The sequence below is a fragment of the Vicia villosa genome, linkage group LG5 (assembly GCF_029867415.1).
Source record: "Vicia villosa cultivar HV-30 ecotype Madison, WI linkage group LG5, Vvil1.0, whole genome shotgun sequence".
Taxonomy (NCBI): domain Eukaryota; kingdom Viridiplantae; phylum Streptophyta; class Magnoliopsida; order Fabales; family Fabaceae; genus Vicia; species Vicia villosa.
The window spans coordinates 1943233-1961552 of NC_081184.1; the positions used below are offsets into that span (position 1 = coordinate 1943233).

Below are 18320 nucleotides of genomic sequence, written 5' to 3' on the forward strand. Positions count from 1 at the left end.
AATTTTAACTTTAAAATTGTTTAGAAAATTTTGATTCACCTTAATTTTATTGATTTACCTTCATTTTATTGATTCACTTTCATTTTATACCTATTAATTGTATTGATTCACCTTGATTTTAATTTTTTAATAATTATTGAATTATTTCGGAAGTGTATATCCGAAACATTCCAAGACCAATTTGGTCTTTGAATATTTCGGATATGCATCTCCGAAAACACCTCCCTCGGTGTTTTCGGAAATGCATCTCCGAAAACTCAAAAAAGGGGTGTTTTCGGAAATGCATCTCCGAAAACACCTTTTTTTCGTGTTTTCGGAAGTGCACTTCCAAAATCACCCTTTTTTCTGAAAAAAAGTGATTTCGGAGATGCATTTCCGAAATATGTGGCATTCTGGGAATTTTGTCAGAGGTGGCCAAGAAGGTTAGGAGGTCTGTTACGAAATTTCCATTAATAAAGAGAAAAGGGGATGTGCACTGACAGTGTAAAATATTTTTACACTGTCAACCAATGACAATCATGTATCTTATCAAGTCAGTTTGTAAATTTTAAAATTATAGAATGATTTGACACTTTAAAATAATTTGATTGAATGTTTGTGTAATATTTCTTCACACTGACAGTGCACTATCATTAAACTCATAAATAAAATATGTAAATAACATTAAGCATAGATGCTTACATGAAAAATATATATAAAAAAAATGTAATTACTTTTCTTATACGTTTATTTTAATTAACTGTGATATTATTAAAGGTGTGTCAGATAACTATGTGAAAAATATATATGTAAATTCACTCCACAAAGTACAGCAAATTTGCAAATTGCAAATTGAAGAAAAAATATGTAGATATATATAGTCGAACCACAGCAAATTTCACATAGTTGAGATGTAATAAATAGTAAATATATATTTATAGTCGAACCATAATTTTTCTTCAATTTGCAGATTTGAAGTATGATGATGACACTATGTGAATATTTTTGGAAAAACATGACTCTTCACATAGTGTCATCATCATACTTCAAATCTGCAAATTGAAGAAAAATTATGGTTCGACTATAAATATATATTTACTATTTATTACATCTCAACTTTATATATAAATGAATAATATAATAACTGATATTCTTATCTTACCATAGGCACAATGGGTGTCTCTAACTCATTTTTTTTGGAACAAAAATGTTGTTGAATGCTGATATACCTGCTATTAACGACTATAAATTGAGGTAAATTTGTTTTTCAATTCACCTGTCATTTATTATTCTTTGCTTTATAAGTAGATATTTGACAATTTAATTCAACAGGATGATTGAGGAAAACGTGGATTTGACTTAAGGTGTTAGTCAAATGACCGGACCAACCATAATTCCATTGGCAGATGATTTACTCCAAACCAAAAAAATGACTATTGAAGATTTGATTGAATCTACAGAAGTAATTTTTTTATAAAAAAATTATTCATATTTTATGATAACTCTGACGGTAATTAATGATAATTTTTTTAATCTAAATGTGACATAAATGTTTTGGCTTTGTCTTAGTAAGAACATGCGAGCTTGATATTGAAGGAAAGTTATATTGTGACAAATGCAAGATGCCAAAAACAGTAGTTCCTAGGTAAGTAAAATAATGTTTTATAATAAATTACTTTAAATTACTATAATACATGTTAATGAAAAATATTGTGTTTCTTTGAATTTACATGTTTAAGGTTCATATACAAGTCATAGATAAGACAAGATCAACAACTTTTATTTTGTTTGATCGCATTGTGTCTCAAGTGTTGGGCAGAAATGTACAAGATCTGCTTGATTCTATGGATCAGGTTGGTTAATTGGAATATGTGTGTGTGTGTGTGTGTGTGTGTGAATTCAACTACAAATCTATAAACCAAACATTTATGGATCCAAACAATCCCCAATGGGGATGGAGTTGGTTAGAGAGAAGGATGGAGACTCGACCATGGGAAGTCGAAACCATTATTTTGAATGACAAACCTTCTCTGATTAGGAAGATAGTAATAAGACAAAGCAATCTAAATTCTCCTTCAACTTCAAAGACAAAGCCACCAAGTTCAAAGGGTGAAACTATTGATGACTCAAGAAGTATGTTTAATGTTCAATTCGAACGGTGTCGAAGATATAATAGTATTGCAGGATTGTCCGTTAGAGATGACGTGAGCGTTGAAAGCTCATCGGTGTTTCCAACTTACATGGCACTGTGAACTAAACTATATTGTACCACATCATCAATGTGAACTAAACTGCTAATCTTCAAAATTAGCTCTGCCTAAACTTATTTAAATGATATTTTCTCAAATTAAATGATCATGCGGGAATTTGAACAACTACAGGTTATCATTGATGAAATACGATTTATGTTCTTTTGCAATTTTGTTGTTTAACCATGTTATGTTGGTATACCTTATATTTTGCAAATACAGGGCAATTGTAACATGGTTATCATTAAGAGGTTATTTATTAAGGAAGGTAGTGTTACATGCCTTATATTCAGCAGTGAAGTTGTGCTTTTGCGTCAGTTTGTTTACAGTGGCTTTAAATCATGGTTGTGTATTGTGGGCGTATTTTAGCTCTCTGAATTAGTCTTTACAGTGTGTTTGGTTGGGGTGAAGTAAGGAAGAGAGAAGTTGAAGAGAGAGAGGTTGGAGAGAGAACCTTATTTCTGTGTGTTTGGTTTGAAGAGAAACAGGAACGAGAGAAGTAAAACACCTGGGACCCACGGCTTTTCCATTTCTTCGCAGAGGAGCGAAGAAAGAGCAAATAACATGATTATTGATTGGATTTGACTTATTTGCCCTTGTCTTCTTCCTAAATTTGATTGTCTATTTTTAAAATTGCAGACAAACTCTCTTCAATTAGAGCCACCCTCCATTCCAAATAAACTAAGACATTACTTCCTATTAATCATATTATTTATTCAGTAAATTATTTCCCTCACATCTTAATTGAATTTCCACCGGTTATATATAAATGAAATTATCAGTTATGAGTTATTTCCACAGGTTATATATACATAAAATTATGGGTAAAACAATTATGGGTTAAGGCTATTCAGTTTGGGAATTTATTTATTTTTATGGAAAAGTAAAAGTTAATATTTAATCAAAATCATATTAAAAATATAATAACTTGATTACATATTTTACTTTAATTAATAGTCAAATTGTTTTTGTTTTAAAAATATTTATTTTTTAAATAGTTGTTTTTTAAATAAAAATTATGATTGTTTTTCTTATTCTACAGGAATTAAATTTGATAAAATAATGTAATTTTAAGTATATTTTTTATTAGATATTTTTAAACAAGGACTTTTTAGTCAATTTAAAAAATTGTTTAGTTTCTCTCTTCTCTATTTCTCTTCTCTTTCTCTTATATCAAACAATACTTCAAATCTATTATATTTCTCATCTCTTTCTCTCTTTTCACACTCTCTCTTATCAATTTCTCTCTTTACAACTTCTCTTGACAACCAAACACACCCTTAATGTAGATTGATATTAGAAATTATCGTAGGAGTGTTAAAAAGATATGTATTTATTGTCAGAATATCGGTGTAATTTGATAAAGATATAGTATAAACTGTATTTTGATTATGTACAAACAACATGACAAATAACTTTCTCACATCTTTATATAAAGTTCACCTTAAAACTAAGATTTATTCTAAATTTTATGGAGAAACTGAGTGAAATCTAAAAATTTGAAGTTCTCCTTTAACACTGAGTTCAAGATGGCTGCTACATGTTTCAGTTAACTTGCACCTTTCTATTGCAACTTCACATGTCCAAGTCAGTGAATAACTATACTACTGTGTGATGCAATTTTCAATGTGCATTTCATCTATCATTGTGCAACAATTAAATAGCTTTATGTTTTTGGAATAGAAACAATAATTTAATGTTATTATTAGTGATTAAATTTTTTTAATTAATTGTTAATGATCATGTGATCGCGTAAAGTTGATTTTTTTTATAAAGGAAATCTTTTATTTTATTTTAAACAAATAGTTAAATTTTAAAAATATTTTATGAGTAATGTTATTTAGTACGAAGCAACGTTTTAAAAACCAAACCGGAGAAAGAACCGTTAAAACATGCAGGTCATGGTTCAATCGATTCAACCGTGATTGAACCGTATATTAAATTTAAACTAAAAATAAATAAATATATTATTAAATATCCTAATAAAATTAATTTATATTAAAATTTGGAAAATAAAATTCTCAAATAAATACGATACTAATAAACAAGCTTACAAAATAAGAAGAATGCATCTAATAACAAATTAGTTAAAGACCAATATGTATATATTTGTCCTAATTGTTTAACTCAAAGCCATAAGTTATTCACCCGTATAAGTTTTCACATCTCCTTACAGACCAACATCGATTATCTTGTGTCCATATACATTATATTATTTCTTCTCTTTCTAATACATTTGCATTGTCTTGTGTCCTTCAATTTTATTTTTTATTTTTCATTTATACAATTTTAAATGTTTGCTATAATTAATTTTTTAGATTTAAACAAAGAAATAAATGAAGTAAAACATAAAAAAAAATGTCTTTGATTTTTGAACCGTCTAGTTCACCAAAAATCGGTATCAATTTTACGGTTATTTTGCGCTCGAAGCAATTTTATCCTAATTTTATAGACCTATCTGTTTATTGGTCCAAACTGAATCGGATTAGACAACGGTTTAAGGTTGAACCGGTTCAACCGGTCGGGTCAATCTGGGTTTTAAAACATAGGGTACGAAGGAATTTGGAGAAGAAATGCAAGAATCACTATTTTATAGGTGAATTTTAAATTAATTTTAAGTATATAATTTTCTTTTTAATAGGGATCATGAGGTTGTAGTGATAATAAATGGCTTAGATTTATTCTTATCTTTCTTGTTTTCATGTTTTTTTACTGATATGTATTTTCTATATTTTATATATTATTTTTGGTTTAAAATTTAAATTATATTAATTCATCAACAATTTTAAATTAGTGAGAGGATTTTATATGAAATACTATCTTGACAATTAAATTAAATTAAAGTTTATTTTTACATTTAGTTCTAATTTATAATTTTTTATTTATTTATTTTTATACTTGGTCTATTGTAAAATATTCCTTTATTTTTAATTTAAAGTAATATCAACTAGAGTATTTAAACAAATTAATCTAAAACTTGGTTTAAAAGTTAAAATTTAGGATATCTCAAAAATGTCAAATGATTGATTTTAAAATAATTTAATAAATAATTTTTAATGGTGTTGAAAATTTAAAATTAATATTATTTGAAGAAAGGTGTTGACCATTTGAAATTAATGTCATTGATTTTTAAAGATTCGGAAAATATTAGATTTGTCTATTGTGATACCATGTTAATTACTGAGTTTTAATAACAGATTTTTATTGATTTTTTTATGACTATATTTTTATAATCAAGTTTTAATATTCTCAAATACTTATAGTAATAAATACTAATATTTATAATCAAAAGAGAAATATCTTATTGATTTCTTCTTGAAATCCAAACATCATATAAATCGTGAGCCCAATTCGAAATTCCAAAAAACTAAAGCCCAATAAAAAAAAGTTGAGTTCTTCTCTGAAGCGATTTTCACCCCTTTCTCTGAACCAGATTGATTTTACCACTGTCGATAAGCGATTCTCGAACTGTTTCGATAAGCGATTCTCTCTCGTCAAGCGATTTTCATCCCCTGCCTCCGAACCAGATGTTCTACAGCAATTCGATTCAACCAATGCCGGTATGTGCCGAATAATATATATATTTTTATATTTACTTTTTTTTTGATTTGGAATGAATTAAACTGAATTGAATCGTTCGTTCTTCAGGCGGCATTAGGAGAATTTTTAAGGGAAGTAGAAGTTGCCTTTTATGATGACTGGGAAAATTATGATCAATTTTGCAAACTCTGGCAAGATTTTCACTTTAGAAGAATTCATTTTTTAGTTTTCGAAGCAAAATTGAAGAGCTTGTTTCAAGGACATGAATATTTAATTTTGGAATTCAACAAACTTGTGCCGCAACATTCATCACAGTATTTCGAAGCAGTCAAAGTTGCTTTAAAAGATGATTATCATGCTTTTATTAAAGTTTTTCAAGATTACAGGGCAAGAAAGATTGATGAAAGGTGTCTTTCTTCAAGAGTGAAGGAGCTGCTCAGAGTGCATGCGTTTTTAGTTCCAGCTCCACTTCCTCGTTGGGATCAACTTACTACTGGTGTGCTTTCTGTCATTTCGCAAAAACCTCCTTGGGATGAACTTACTTTTGATGTGCTTTCTGTCATTTCCCAAAAACTAGATTTTGCCGACCTCTTTCAGTTTTCTCGAGTCTGCACAAATTGGAGACTTTTTCATAAATCAATTGATAAATCAAAATTCTTGATATCCCAAGAACCATTACTTGTTGAGTTTTTGAATTATCCTGTTAGGCTACCATATTCCTTTACTAGCCTACCCAAACAAAAGGTCTATCCTTTGAAGAAGATGATGATGAACATGTTGAGTTACTCACATGACTCCTCCTTCCCTATCTATGTTACCTGTTCATGTGGATATTTCGTTATTATAGCGGACAATTCTTCGCTTCTGCTCATCAATCCATTTGCAAGAATAAAGAAGAAGGTAATTTGTCCATCCACCTTTGAGAGTTTCTCACCTCGACATAAATACCGTGCATTACTTGATTTTGACAAAGACTCTGAGGAATTTGTTTTGGTATTTTTATTCTATGTGTCCGGCAGTCTGCATGTCTATCAATCTCGAAATAATGGTTGGATTACTTGTTCCACTGTCTATCCCCATGATATTGTTGACGACGACTTTGTTCACAACTTTGTTGACGACTTTGTGGCTTTGAACAATATAATATATGTTGTTACTTCGGAGGCCAGGATAGGGGTACTCAATTTGAATTCTGCAAATATTGAATTTTTTGAAATGGCTAATTCCCTAGAAATAGAATTAGAAGTAGAGACATCATCCATTAACTTGGTTAAATGTGATGAACAACTTTTTCTAGTTCGATTAAATCCTCATCTTGCAGGGGGGTCCCCTCCGCCAGATAGAAAAGTTTTCAAGATAGATTTCTCAACCATGACTTACGTGGAACTCGAAACCTTGGGGGATATTGCATTATTTTATGTTTGTTTTAACAGCTGTAAGGCATTGAGCAACCCGAATAAATGGGGGTATGAGAGCAACTCTGTGTATCAAGTTTGTAGTCATCCTGTTCATCAAATACCCAATTGTAGTGTTTATGATTGGGATGAAAAATCTCTAAAATATATTGCGCCTCCAAATCTTCAAACAAAGGGCGGCAGTATCTTAGATTGGTATTTTACAATATGAACTAGATTATTCTCTCTAACTATTGAGTAAACTTTGTTCGTTCTTCATGTTACTATTTATTACTTTTGCTGTAAAAGAATTTCTATTATTTTGTTAGGGTATTTCTCCAATTTTATTAACTTTACTGTTTATATTCTTAATCGTTCTGTTCTATGTGCTTAGTGAACCACTTTTGCGGTTGTTTCTCCAATTTTGTTAGGGTTGCATCCAATAAATCTTTTCATAGTGAATTTTTTTCCTAATATGAAAATGTACAACATTGAACCACTGTAAAAAGATGAAATCGGGATGGAGTGATTGGTCATTGATTTCTATAAATCTTGAATTTATATTAATTTACTATGTGTCTGCATTCTAATCTTTTCAATCCAAATATTACATTGTAAAGGGATATCAAGTGTTCTAATATATTGATTGATGTAAATGGTTCAGTCAAGCTTGCAGATTTTGGGTTGGCAAAGGTAATCTTCAATAAAACTAATTTATCTTTTTTTAACTTTTGCTAATATACAGTCCAAATGCTGGCTTCTCGTAGTATTGGTCAGAACCATGCACGCATACTATATTTTGAACGTGCAGTTTATAGTTCCTCCCCAAGAGCAGTGATTGTTATCCTCATTATCAAAGGGAGGCGGAACTGCTGCAATCTTCTGCATAATGATGTTATAAAACCTATTATTAAGCATACTCCAATTTCAGCTTCCATCCTAAAGCTATTGTGAATCAAGGCCCTGCAACTAGACTTCATTTAAATATGTACCATTCTTAGCTCAAAAGTTGCTTAGTTTGAATATTAGATGATTTTATAAAACACAGTGACAACTTGATGGAAAAAAAGTCTAACTTGATTAGTTTGAAAATTAGCTTTAATTTCTATTGCAATTGATCTCTTTTTTTTATGTCTTGACATGTAATTTGGGATAGCATCAAAATGTATCTTTGCATGCGCAAAGGAAATGGAAAAAGGAGGCATACTGACTTTACAATTGGGCTTGGGAAACTTCCAACCATTTTGACCATCAAAATACGACCCTATATGTAATTCAAAATTGAACCTTTATGAATTCTTTGCAATGTATCATAACATGTATTAATCACTTGGAATTTTGCTCTGAATGATGTTTCATTCCGAACAACAAACCATAAGTACAAGCTCAATTTTATGGGATCTACAAACTTATTCAAAGTGAATGCTTCGGAGATACCTATTCATCATTTTGAATTTATGTCATTTCTTAATATCTTGTCTTCAGCAAAAGAGGAAAAGTTACTTGGTGAGATTTATTATGGTTTGTGACTGTTTTATAGTATGTATTCATCAGAGAAAAGTACAACAATTAAACTTTATCAGTTTTATAGTATGTATTCATGAGAGAAAAGTACAACAGTAACAACAATTAAACTTTATTCCATTAAGTAGATTTGGTCACATGAATTCCACCGTAATGTTCTATTTAATACCATGTTTCTATTCAATTTGTTAATCTCGATATTTTCATAATAATATCTCTTGTAATTTTTTTAGGTCTTCTCTATCTCTAGGTATTTGATTTATCTTCATCTGATCTACTCTCCTTACTACAGAATTTACAAATTTTCTCTCTACTTACCAAAATCACCTAAATTTATTTTTCAACATCTTTTCTATTATAGATGTTAGACCGACACTTTTTAATATTGTCATTTCTAATCTTATCTCTCTTAGTCTTACCACACATCCAATGTCGCATTCTCATCCATGCTACACTTTATTCATGCGTTGATTCTTAACCGTCTAACATTTTGTTATGTACAACATCTGCGATTTATTATTTCCTGATAAAATTTTCCCTTCAACCTGAGCAGTACATTTGTGTCACATAAAACTCATGAAGCCTTCTCTCATATCAGTCACCCCGCTTGTATCTAATTTATACTTTTTCGTATCACTTAGTAAAGAGATGATAAATAATACTCCCTTCGTATTTTTATAAGTTGCTTTGGAAGAAAAAAATTGTGCCAAAATATAAGTCATTTTATAATATCAATGTAGAACTTATTATCTTCCTAAACTGCCCCTAATCGCTCTCCTTTTTCTACAATTTTCAGACTTCAATGCATGATGTATTCCAATGCACACTGGATATTTAAATGTTGTATTCCAATGCATTAATCCAACTTTTTAGAGAAAAAAAAATCCTCTAAGAAAATTCCCAAATAAACGGTAAAACCTCCAAAAATAATTCTCTCTCTTAAAAGTGAAACTTCCAATTAAAACTCCGAAAATATTAAGACTCCATGAATTTTGATATAGTTGAAGATTTTATGGAAGAACATGATGATGAAGTCCCCATTGATTTAAATATCTTTCCAGATAATGGATCAATAGATTTAAACAAATTCTCAGACGAGGAAGATGAAACTTCAAATGAAGGAGAACGCAAAGGAGAATGGAAGAAGCTACGTAAGATTTGTCTTTCAAAATATTATTAAAATACAAAATTATCTTTCTATCATTTGAAATGAGTTTTATTTTATATGAAAGGTTTTTTCCAACAAGTTAAAAAGATTTTTACCTCTAGTTGCGTAACAATTTCCTTTTTGTTTAACAACATCCCATTACAAATAAAGTTATTTTACAAGGAATGAAATGGTTAGTTATCACCATTAATAGTATCTAAATACTCAATTACATATCGTACTAGTTGGACTTCACATTTCAAATGGCAATTGATTTCTACTTCTAACATTGTTTTCTTTATATGTGTAATTTTATAGTTGTGGTAACCTCTTTTATAATTTCAATTATGCATGATCGAAGCGTTAAAAATATATAATTTGATTTGATATTTTCAATTTTTTTTAAAAACTTCTCAACTGCATTCAATAGAATTAAGAGACTCTTTGTGTTGTAAGGCTTGTATTAAACTAAAACAATCAAGATCTAAAACATTTAAATCTGGTGAATTTGAAAGTTGACACACCAATCGAAGGTCAAATCCATCGTGTGAACTGGGAGGCTACTAGGCAAAATTCTTCATCTTCACAATCAATTTTGAATGAATACCGAATGACCTATTTCTTCACTTTGTTGTTTTTCTTTAATAGTATGCAACACTTTTTAAAGTAAAGGTATTCTCAGAACATCCTTAGTAATTTATGTCATTGCTTTGGTCTCAAGTTACACTTCTATTTAAACTAAATTTTCTAACGGGCTCTTATCACAAAAGAAAATACACCAATCAATCTGTTGAATGTTACATTGTGTTGCAAATCAAACCTTGGCTTAGCTACGGCAACTAAAACATAATTTTTGGTACAAAATTTTTACTTTTACAATAATGTATTGGATCTTCTTCGTCATGTACCAAATAAAAATTTCTTAACTTTGCTATCATTTGACATTTTTATTTGGTACGTGAGAAAGAAGGTCTAATACGTACTTGTAAAAGTAAAAATTTCATACCAAAAATTATGTTTCTAGTTGTCATCGTCAAGGTTTGATTTGCAACAAAATATAACACTTGATTGATGTACTTGTCAAGGTTTGATTTGCAATAAAATATAACACTTGATTGGTGTATTTCATCTTGTCATACAAGATTCAGCTGAAAGATCTAGTCTAAATGGACTTGTGGGTACACTTGAGACCAAAGCAATCACATTAATTATAAAAGATGTCATGAGAATTTTTTTTTTTTCAAAAAGTGTTACCCCCTATTAAGGAAACATAACCAAAATAAGAATAGGTCATCCAATATTCATTGATTAGGATAAGGCAAGAACACCCATTGATTGTCAAGAACACACATTTATTGTGAAGATAAAGAATTTCATCTCATAACCTCACAAGATGGATTTGAGTTTGACCTTCGATTAATGTGTCAACCTCCAAATTCACCAAACTTAAATATTTAAGATCTTGGATTTTTCAGTTCAATACAAGCCTTATAACATAGAGAGTCTCCTAATTTTATTGAAGAACTAGTGAATGCGGTTAAAAAATTGTTTCAAGAATTTGAAACTATCAAGATATATATTTATAACTGTTTCAAGAATTTGAAACTATCAAATCAAATCATATATGTTTAACTGAAATCATGAAAGCAAGAGGTTTCCACAACTATAAAACTTCACATCTAAAGAAAACAATGTTAGAAGCTAGAAATCAATTCGCTTGAAATGTGATGTCTAGTTATATTGACTGCTTGGTCTTTAAGGATATACACTCCCACTATTACCTCAATCACCGTGAGACGATTCCCTTTGGTGACATTGTCTTATACTTTGGATGGTTTGCTTGCTGGTGGCGTTTGACGACTCCTCATCTGCCTGAGTCTGTCATGCGTCTGTTCGGTTACACACAGTCCATTCCCGAAGACCCTTCTGTGTCTGCTCCTCCCCTGTGAAACACATGGATATGAATGCTATGTTTGGTGATTATGTTAATTATATGGTACCAGGTGAGGCACGGAATACCATAGCACTGAACGAGTGGAGATACATGGCGTTTGACGACTCCTCATCTGCCTAAGTCCGTCATGCGTCTGTTCGGTTACACACAGTCCATTCCCGAAGACCCTTCTGCGTCTGCTCCTCCCCATGTGAAACACATGGATATGAATGCTATGTTTGGTTATTATGTTAATTATATGGTACCAGATGAGGCACGGAGTACCATAGCACCGAATGAGTGGAGCTACCTAGACGGTTACATCCGGTGGTTCTTTCGAGTGTCACATCCTTATATGGTACAGAATGCTCCATAAGACCCACCTAGGCCAAGTTATTGGAAGATAGAAGAGGAGCGGACCATGGCATATCATGTTGTTGATGTTTTGCCTAGATGACGGGTATTGATGGAGGACTATTTTCATATGGCTCTAAGGCAATGGGTGTTGAAGATGTCATGATTGCAGAGGCTTGAGAGGCTCTGCAATATAGGAGGCAGCGCAGGAAAATGGGGAAAGCGAGAGTGAGACCGACTCATAGTCTGTCATACGAAGTAGATTATTGTATTTGCACTCTTGATATATTTTAAATTGTATGTTATTTAATGTTTTAAATGTAACTTTTGGATTGGATTTGTGTAATCTTGACTAAGAACTTTATAGATGTTATTTTATTCATATCATTATTATAGTCTAATCTTATAATACAGTATGTTGTAACATTATTTGATAGGAGGATCATTCAAAAATTAATATTCCCTCCGTCTCAAAATAAATGTCGTTTAAGGTGGTTACACACGGATTAAGAAAAGTAATGATTGAGTCAATAAAGATAACATTTTTACAAAATTACCCTTAATTACTATTGGTTGTTATATATTGTCATGTCTTAAAAAGAGTGTAGATAAAAGGTAAAGTTGATAAAAGTTAGTTAATGTTGCATTGGGAAAGTAAAGAGACTACTCTCTCTGGTCCCATTTATAAGAAAAGATTCTCTTAGATTCTCTTTTTAGATACATTGAATAAATAATGTATCTTGACAACATTATGTCTAAATACATCATTTATTCAATATATCTAAAAAGAGAATCTTTTCTTATAAATGGGACCAGAGGGAGTATTATTTTGAGACAACTTTTTAGGACTAAAAAAACACTTATTTTGGGACAGAGGGAGTACTTGTTACTATATGCATACATTTCAAAGATATATCTCCAACCACATTATAAATATGTATCACCAAAACAATCTGACATTAATCAAGAAAATGATGCATCCAAATATACTTCTCAAAAAACTAAGGAGTTTTTTGAAAATTGCATAGTTAGTAAAGAATTAGTCAAATCACATAAAACCAAACCAAACTACCAAACATTGGCAAACACACGATGACCCATCAGGTTGCCAAATAAACTAACTTTATTGACTCCAATTATGAAAATTTTAAATTATGCATTAATATTGCAGTTCAGGTCAACCTCCTCTTTCATCTAAATTATTTATGAAGACTCTTTTTATTGGAAAAAATATCAAAATCCTTCCCAATTTAAGGCACAAAAGAGAGTGGCAATGGCAGGCCTCGTCTTCTGATGTGTTTACATAGCAGTATTTGATTTAAGAAATGATACTTCAGCTACACCTATCGTGTTGACATACTTTTTAGTAAAATAAACATGTTTACGAAAATGCATAAAAACAGCACACGATGCTTGCGCAAATCCATAAAAAGTAAATTCGCTAGGCGACGGAGAGAGACGAGTGGATGATTAAATTCTTAAAATTATCATAGCAGAACAAAAGTGAGTAACTAAATTAGAGTAACAATAACAACTGGAAGCAGCAAAATCATATTAAAAATTTGAAATCCCTAGGAGAATTCCAGCTAGAAGCAAAATTCATTCGGATGGAAAAGCTACAAAATGAAACGGAAAGAAACACACATTCAACGTGATCCTGCAACTCATTGAGCTTTCACGTGCTGCAAAACAACATTGTAGGCTTCATGCTCCTCCCCGAAATCCTGAGTGCATCCAACAATTATATAAGTATAAAGCAATGCAAAACACGACCCATAAAGAGGAGAAAAAATCAGTTCTATAAAGTCCATACCTTGACGACCACACAGGAGCATCCGGTAACTTTCCTAGCTTTTCCCTCAGAATCAATCTTGCACAACTGTATAGTTAAAAGACCAACAATAATTAATACAACAAAAATGAAGTCAAACTAAGCAATCAACAACAACCCAGATATATTTCAAAGCATAAACAAGTAATAATCGACCGATCAAATGCAATAGCCATCGAATTTCACAAAGAAACAATTCAGTCACACTTACACCAGCCCATTCTCCAAGTGTCTTTGCACTGGGAACTGTCAGCAGGCTAACATTGTGCTCAGCACAAAGAGCCTTGACTAGTTTAACATAGTCAGGTTGGTCGCAGTCTTCTGCAAGAACACAAAGTTGTCCTGCATGCTTCTCAATCACTTTCGCAGCTTCGTGAAGGCCGCGTGCAAGACCTCCATATGCCAGTGACTTCCTGAGCACAAGCTGCAAGGCAGTCATGATGTCCATTGGCTCACCTGGAATTCCAGGTGCAGCAGCAGCAACAGGCTCAGCTACAACAACAGCTTCCTCACTGCATAGCAAAAATTTCATGAAAAAGACGAGCCATAGAAGAATCATTACTTAGTCAAAAATACTCTAGACTAACATACCAAACATATAAACTCTACAAACCACACATACCAAATACATAAATACCCAAACAAAAGAACCCTAAAATTACCATTACTACTAATACAAAACAAATGTTAGCCATTAGGTTAATTATCTTCATCTAACTAACCAATCGAGTTAACCACAGATCCCATAACACAAATAACAATAACAATCACAGAAACAAACTCCTTGTTAACAATTCAAATTGCAAATTAAACAAAAAATACCATTCCTCTGTAGCAAAAGATTTCACGCAAATTAAAAAAATATATATATCTTACCCTGACATTTTCCTAGTAGATTTGAAAAAGAAAAAAGCTTTCTTTCCTGCACAAACAAACCAACCAAATTAAATTTTGCACCGTAAAGGGATATCCTGAAAATAAAATACGAAACGGGAACGGAATTTCTCACTGTTTCTGGTTGCCGACGACGAGCTGCGGCGGCGTTGAGTTCAGGGGGACTCAGATTCCTATCCAATTTGTTTCTGATGCAAAGGAGGCGATAATTGGTTATATTTAGGGTTTTATTTGAAGGTCCTTTCAAAAGGATTGGGCCTGGATTACAATCATATGCATTTTTGTTTTTAGGAATCTTTTTGTAACTTCCAAATTATACTTGACATTTCACACCCCCTATATTTTTAATTTTTTTATCATATTAACCCTGAATAATATTATATTTTCTATCACAAATTATCGGAGAAATTTGAATTTTAACGAAATTTCTGTGATTTTTCGGACATTTCATATATATTATCGGATATTTTGTGTTTGGTAACAAGTAAGTTTGATTTTTTACCGCATTATTTTTTTGATATTTTTTGCATTTTTACCGAATTTATAAAAAATCTCATAAAAATGCATTCTTTTTTCTGGATTTTTTGAAGAATTCAGTAAAAATGTATACATTATTTTGGATTTTTTTAAAAAAATTCGATTAAACGTATATTTCAAAAGATCCGAAAAAAGGGATGCATTTTTACTACCCTTTATTTTTTTTCCCATGCCCACAAATATTCTTTCCTGATTCATAATTTTTTTGTTTATTTCTTGTAAATTATTGTTATTGTGCTTATTATATAGCAGATGGTTCCTAAGAGAAAAAGAGTTCAAAAGGGTTCAACTTCAAACCCTCCAACTGATCCAACTGTTCCACTTTTTTCTAATCTAAAGTTTTGTTTTAAAGCCAATGCAGAGAAATATATTAAGTTGGTAGATTATCATATTGTGAGAGCAAGAGGATTTGATTGTACCAATTTGCAAGGCTTCTCTGAAGTGGTTGAGATGTTGCAACAAAGACAACGGGTGCAACAAAGGCAATGGGTAAGGTTTAACAGTTTAATTCAAGAAGCTAACAAACCCATTGGCTTGGAGTTTTATGCAAATGCAACTTTTTTTAGCGACAATTGTTATACATCATATGTATGGGGTAAACATGTTGATTTTCCCATGCCACTAAATACTATCTTCTCCTTTTCCACCATCCTGAGGCATGCATTATTAGTGCTTATAGAGACGAGCAATATCAGATAACAGATATCATGACCCACCAAATGTTTGATGCATTTTGTAAACTTGGGGTGGAATGAGTAATGTGGCGTGACCTTAGGGTATAGCTCAAAATTGCAATTTTTTGCCCCGTACATAGGCAACATTCTTTGAGCAATTTCCAATTAATCACAATTTATTATTAAGCGGTGTTTAGGTCTATTAGCTATTTTGAATGGTGAAACCAATTAATGTGGGTATTTAATTGCTGAAAATATAAAATATATGGCTAACGTCGCGCACAAAGCTTGTGGGTAATTTGTACTATTAATAAATTATGCAGGTTGACGCGAGTCCCCACTCACCCTGATGATAAAATGATAAGTCCTAAAGACCCCATTAATGTATCAACAATTATAAGGTTTCAATATAAGCATTAGTCAATAGAAGTCCATCTAAAGGAGGAAGATAATAAAGCGTGAGCAAATAAAGAATTCTACCATTCAGACATTCAAATTCAGGAAGCCCCAAGGCAAAATAACCAACAAAGATATGGAATTCAAAGGAGAATGGAAGCACATGAAGTAAAAATAACAAGATGGGTGATGATGTGTGAACAGCAAGTGCACGGTTTGTGTCAAGTAATAAAAAGTTTGATCCACATAGAAGTTTATGATTTCCAAGATTTACCCTAACTGTGCTTATATAAGGTGATTAATAATAGTTTGTTATTTTGAGCAAAAAAAAAAACAAAGAAATGATAACAATAATAACTAAAGCAGAACATGGGAATTATGTTTTGTCCATCTAGATTCACATCTACTCTTTGCATGTGTTTTGAATTACGGGAAGTTCTTAGGAAATTTTTATAGAAGTAGAAAATAATGTGTCTCATCCACTTTTGTGGCATGCGCAACTAAACGTTTAATGTGCACAGCTAATACAATCAAGGGCGTGCACTTTGTCACATAAGCACCTTTCTCAATTGAGATCAAGTCTCCTTGTTAGTGGCGCCTTGAACTGAATTTTTTAACAACTTATTTTCGGATGCCAATTCATTACCTTTCGATACATTAATGGCATTTATATTGATCTTGTGTTCGCAACAATCATACACGTGCAAAGGGTACCCAAGTTCTAAAATACACATAGTCCTTAAAGTTTCCCATAATTTCTACATTGACTTAGTAGAAGTTCATCATAATATGAGCTTAGATAGTTCCATAGTCCCTATGGATTTACTCACTCATGGTAAAGTACATCACAACAATATTATAAAGTATAATGTATAAATAAGAGAAAGGTAAATAAAAAGGTAATAACAAAATAAGAATAATGCTTGCAATTAAATTAAAAAGCTTCAAGCTATCAAAAGAATAAGAGCTTAAGAGTACAAGTAATGTAGTATGAAGTGATCCTAACTAGAGAACCTAAGACGTCAATTTATAGTAAATCAAAGGCCTAAGGTACTAAATGCATACACTAAAATCGTGCATTAACAATATTCAATCATGAAATGGAGGTTACAAGAGTTACAAAGTCAGAAAATTGAATTTAATGCAAAATGTGTAACTGTCCGCACTACCGACACGGGTCGTGTCAAGTGACATGGGCTGATCATGTCAGCTCTGGCGCATCCTATGAGGGTGGTTCAAAGAGGGAAAATACGATCCGTGTCATGGGACACTGGCTGGTCGTGTTCTCCTCTACCAATTTATAATGGAGATGGTCCTTTCTCCAGTGTTTTGATCCTTTTTCGCCCTGATTCACCGTTTGAACTTTAATTGTATGCAAACATGAAAACAAAGCAAGAATGCTAAAAATGAAGTTAAACATTCTAAAACACACAAGAAACACAATGGAAGACAAACTAAAAATCTGTACTTTTACCACTTATCAATGGGCGAACGAACTTTCAACCACCCTGTATGTCGAACCCCACATTTTGCACCAATGTTCACATATTTCTACAACCAACAACAGGATCACGTGCGTGCAAGCTGTAACACCCCTTTTATACCCCAAAATAAATAAGCATATAATCAGAGAATAAGCATGCATATAACAAAAGGGTGTCACATCGATGTTTTCAAAAACTAAAAGCCTTTAAAAAAACTGACAACATTTACTTACAATATATGATACACCTGGTCATTTCAAATAACACTTCTCAATTAATCATACTTTATCCAGAATATGCATTCACAGCGGAAACTACTAAATACTCATGTGTTTCATAAAATGATTCATGTCCCATACCATGATCAAGTCTCAATAATCATAT

The 18320-nt window shown here is 31.6% G+C and overlaps 2 protein-coding genes across 5 annotated transcripts; one reads left to right on the forward strand and one right to left on the reverse strand.

The window, feature by feature from the left end:
- The first annotated feature begins 5585 nt into the window (after nt 1-5585).
- Nucleotides 5586-8491, forward strand: LOC131601120 (uncharacterized). Of its 4 annotated transcripts, XR_009283584.1 has the most exons (4): nt 5586-5788; nt 5877-6668; nt 7908-8150; nt 8319-8491. XR_009283584.1 is itself a non-coding variant. In XM_058872866.1 (3 exons), the coding sequence occupies exons 1-3, from the start codon at nt 5756-5758 to the stop codon at nt 8370-8372; spliced, it is 879 nt and encodes a 292-aa protein (XP_058728849.1). In that variant the 5' UTR covers nt 5586-5755; the 3' UTR covers nt 8373-8491. The 4 variants fall into 4 exon arrangements, 2 of the variants coding, with proteins under 2 accessions (XP_058728849.1, XP_058728847.1); XM_058872866.1 differs by lacking the exon at nt 7908-8150; XM_058872864.1 differs by lacking the exon at nt 8319-8491 and having other exon boundaries at nt 7908-8308.
- A 5096-nt stretch (nt 8492-13587) lies between these two features.
- LOC131606102 (small ribosomal subunit protein eS12-like) lies at nt 13588-15072 on the reverse strand. The gene is made up of 5 exons (XM_058878382.1): nt 14961-15072; nt 14828-14873; nt 14163-14463; nt 13934-13999; nt 13588-13844 (listed from the first exon to the last, which is right to left on the reverse strand). The coding sequence occupies exons 2-5, from the start codon at nt 14833-14835 to the stop codon at nt 13785-13787; spliced, it is 435 nt and encodes a 144-aa protein (XP_058734365.1). The 5' UTR covers nt 14836-14873; nt 14961-15072; the 3' UTR covers nt 13588-13784.
- Nucleotides 15073-18320: the final 3248 nt, after the last annotated feature.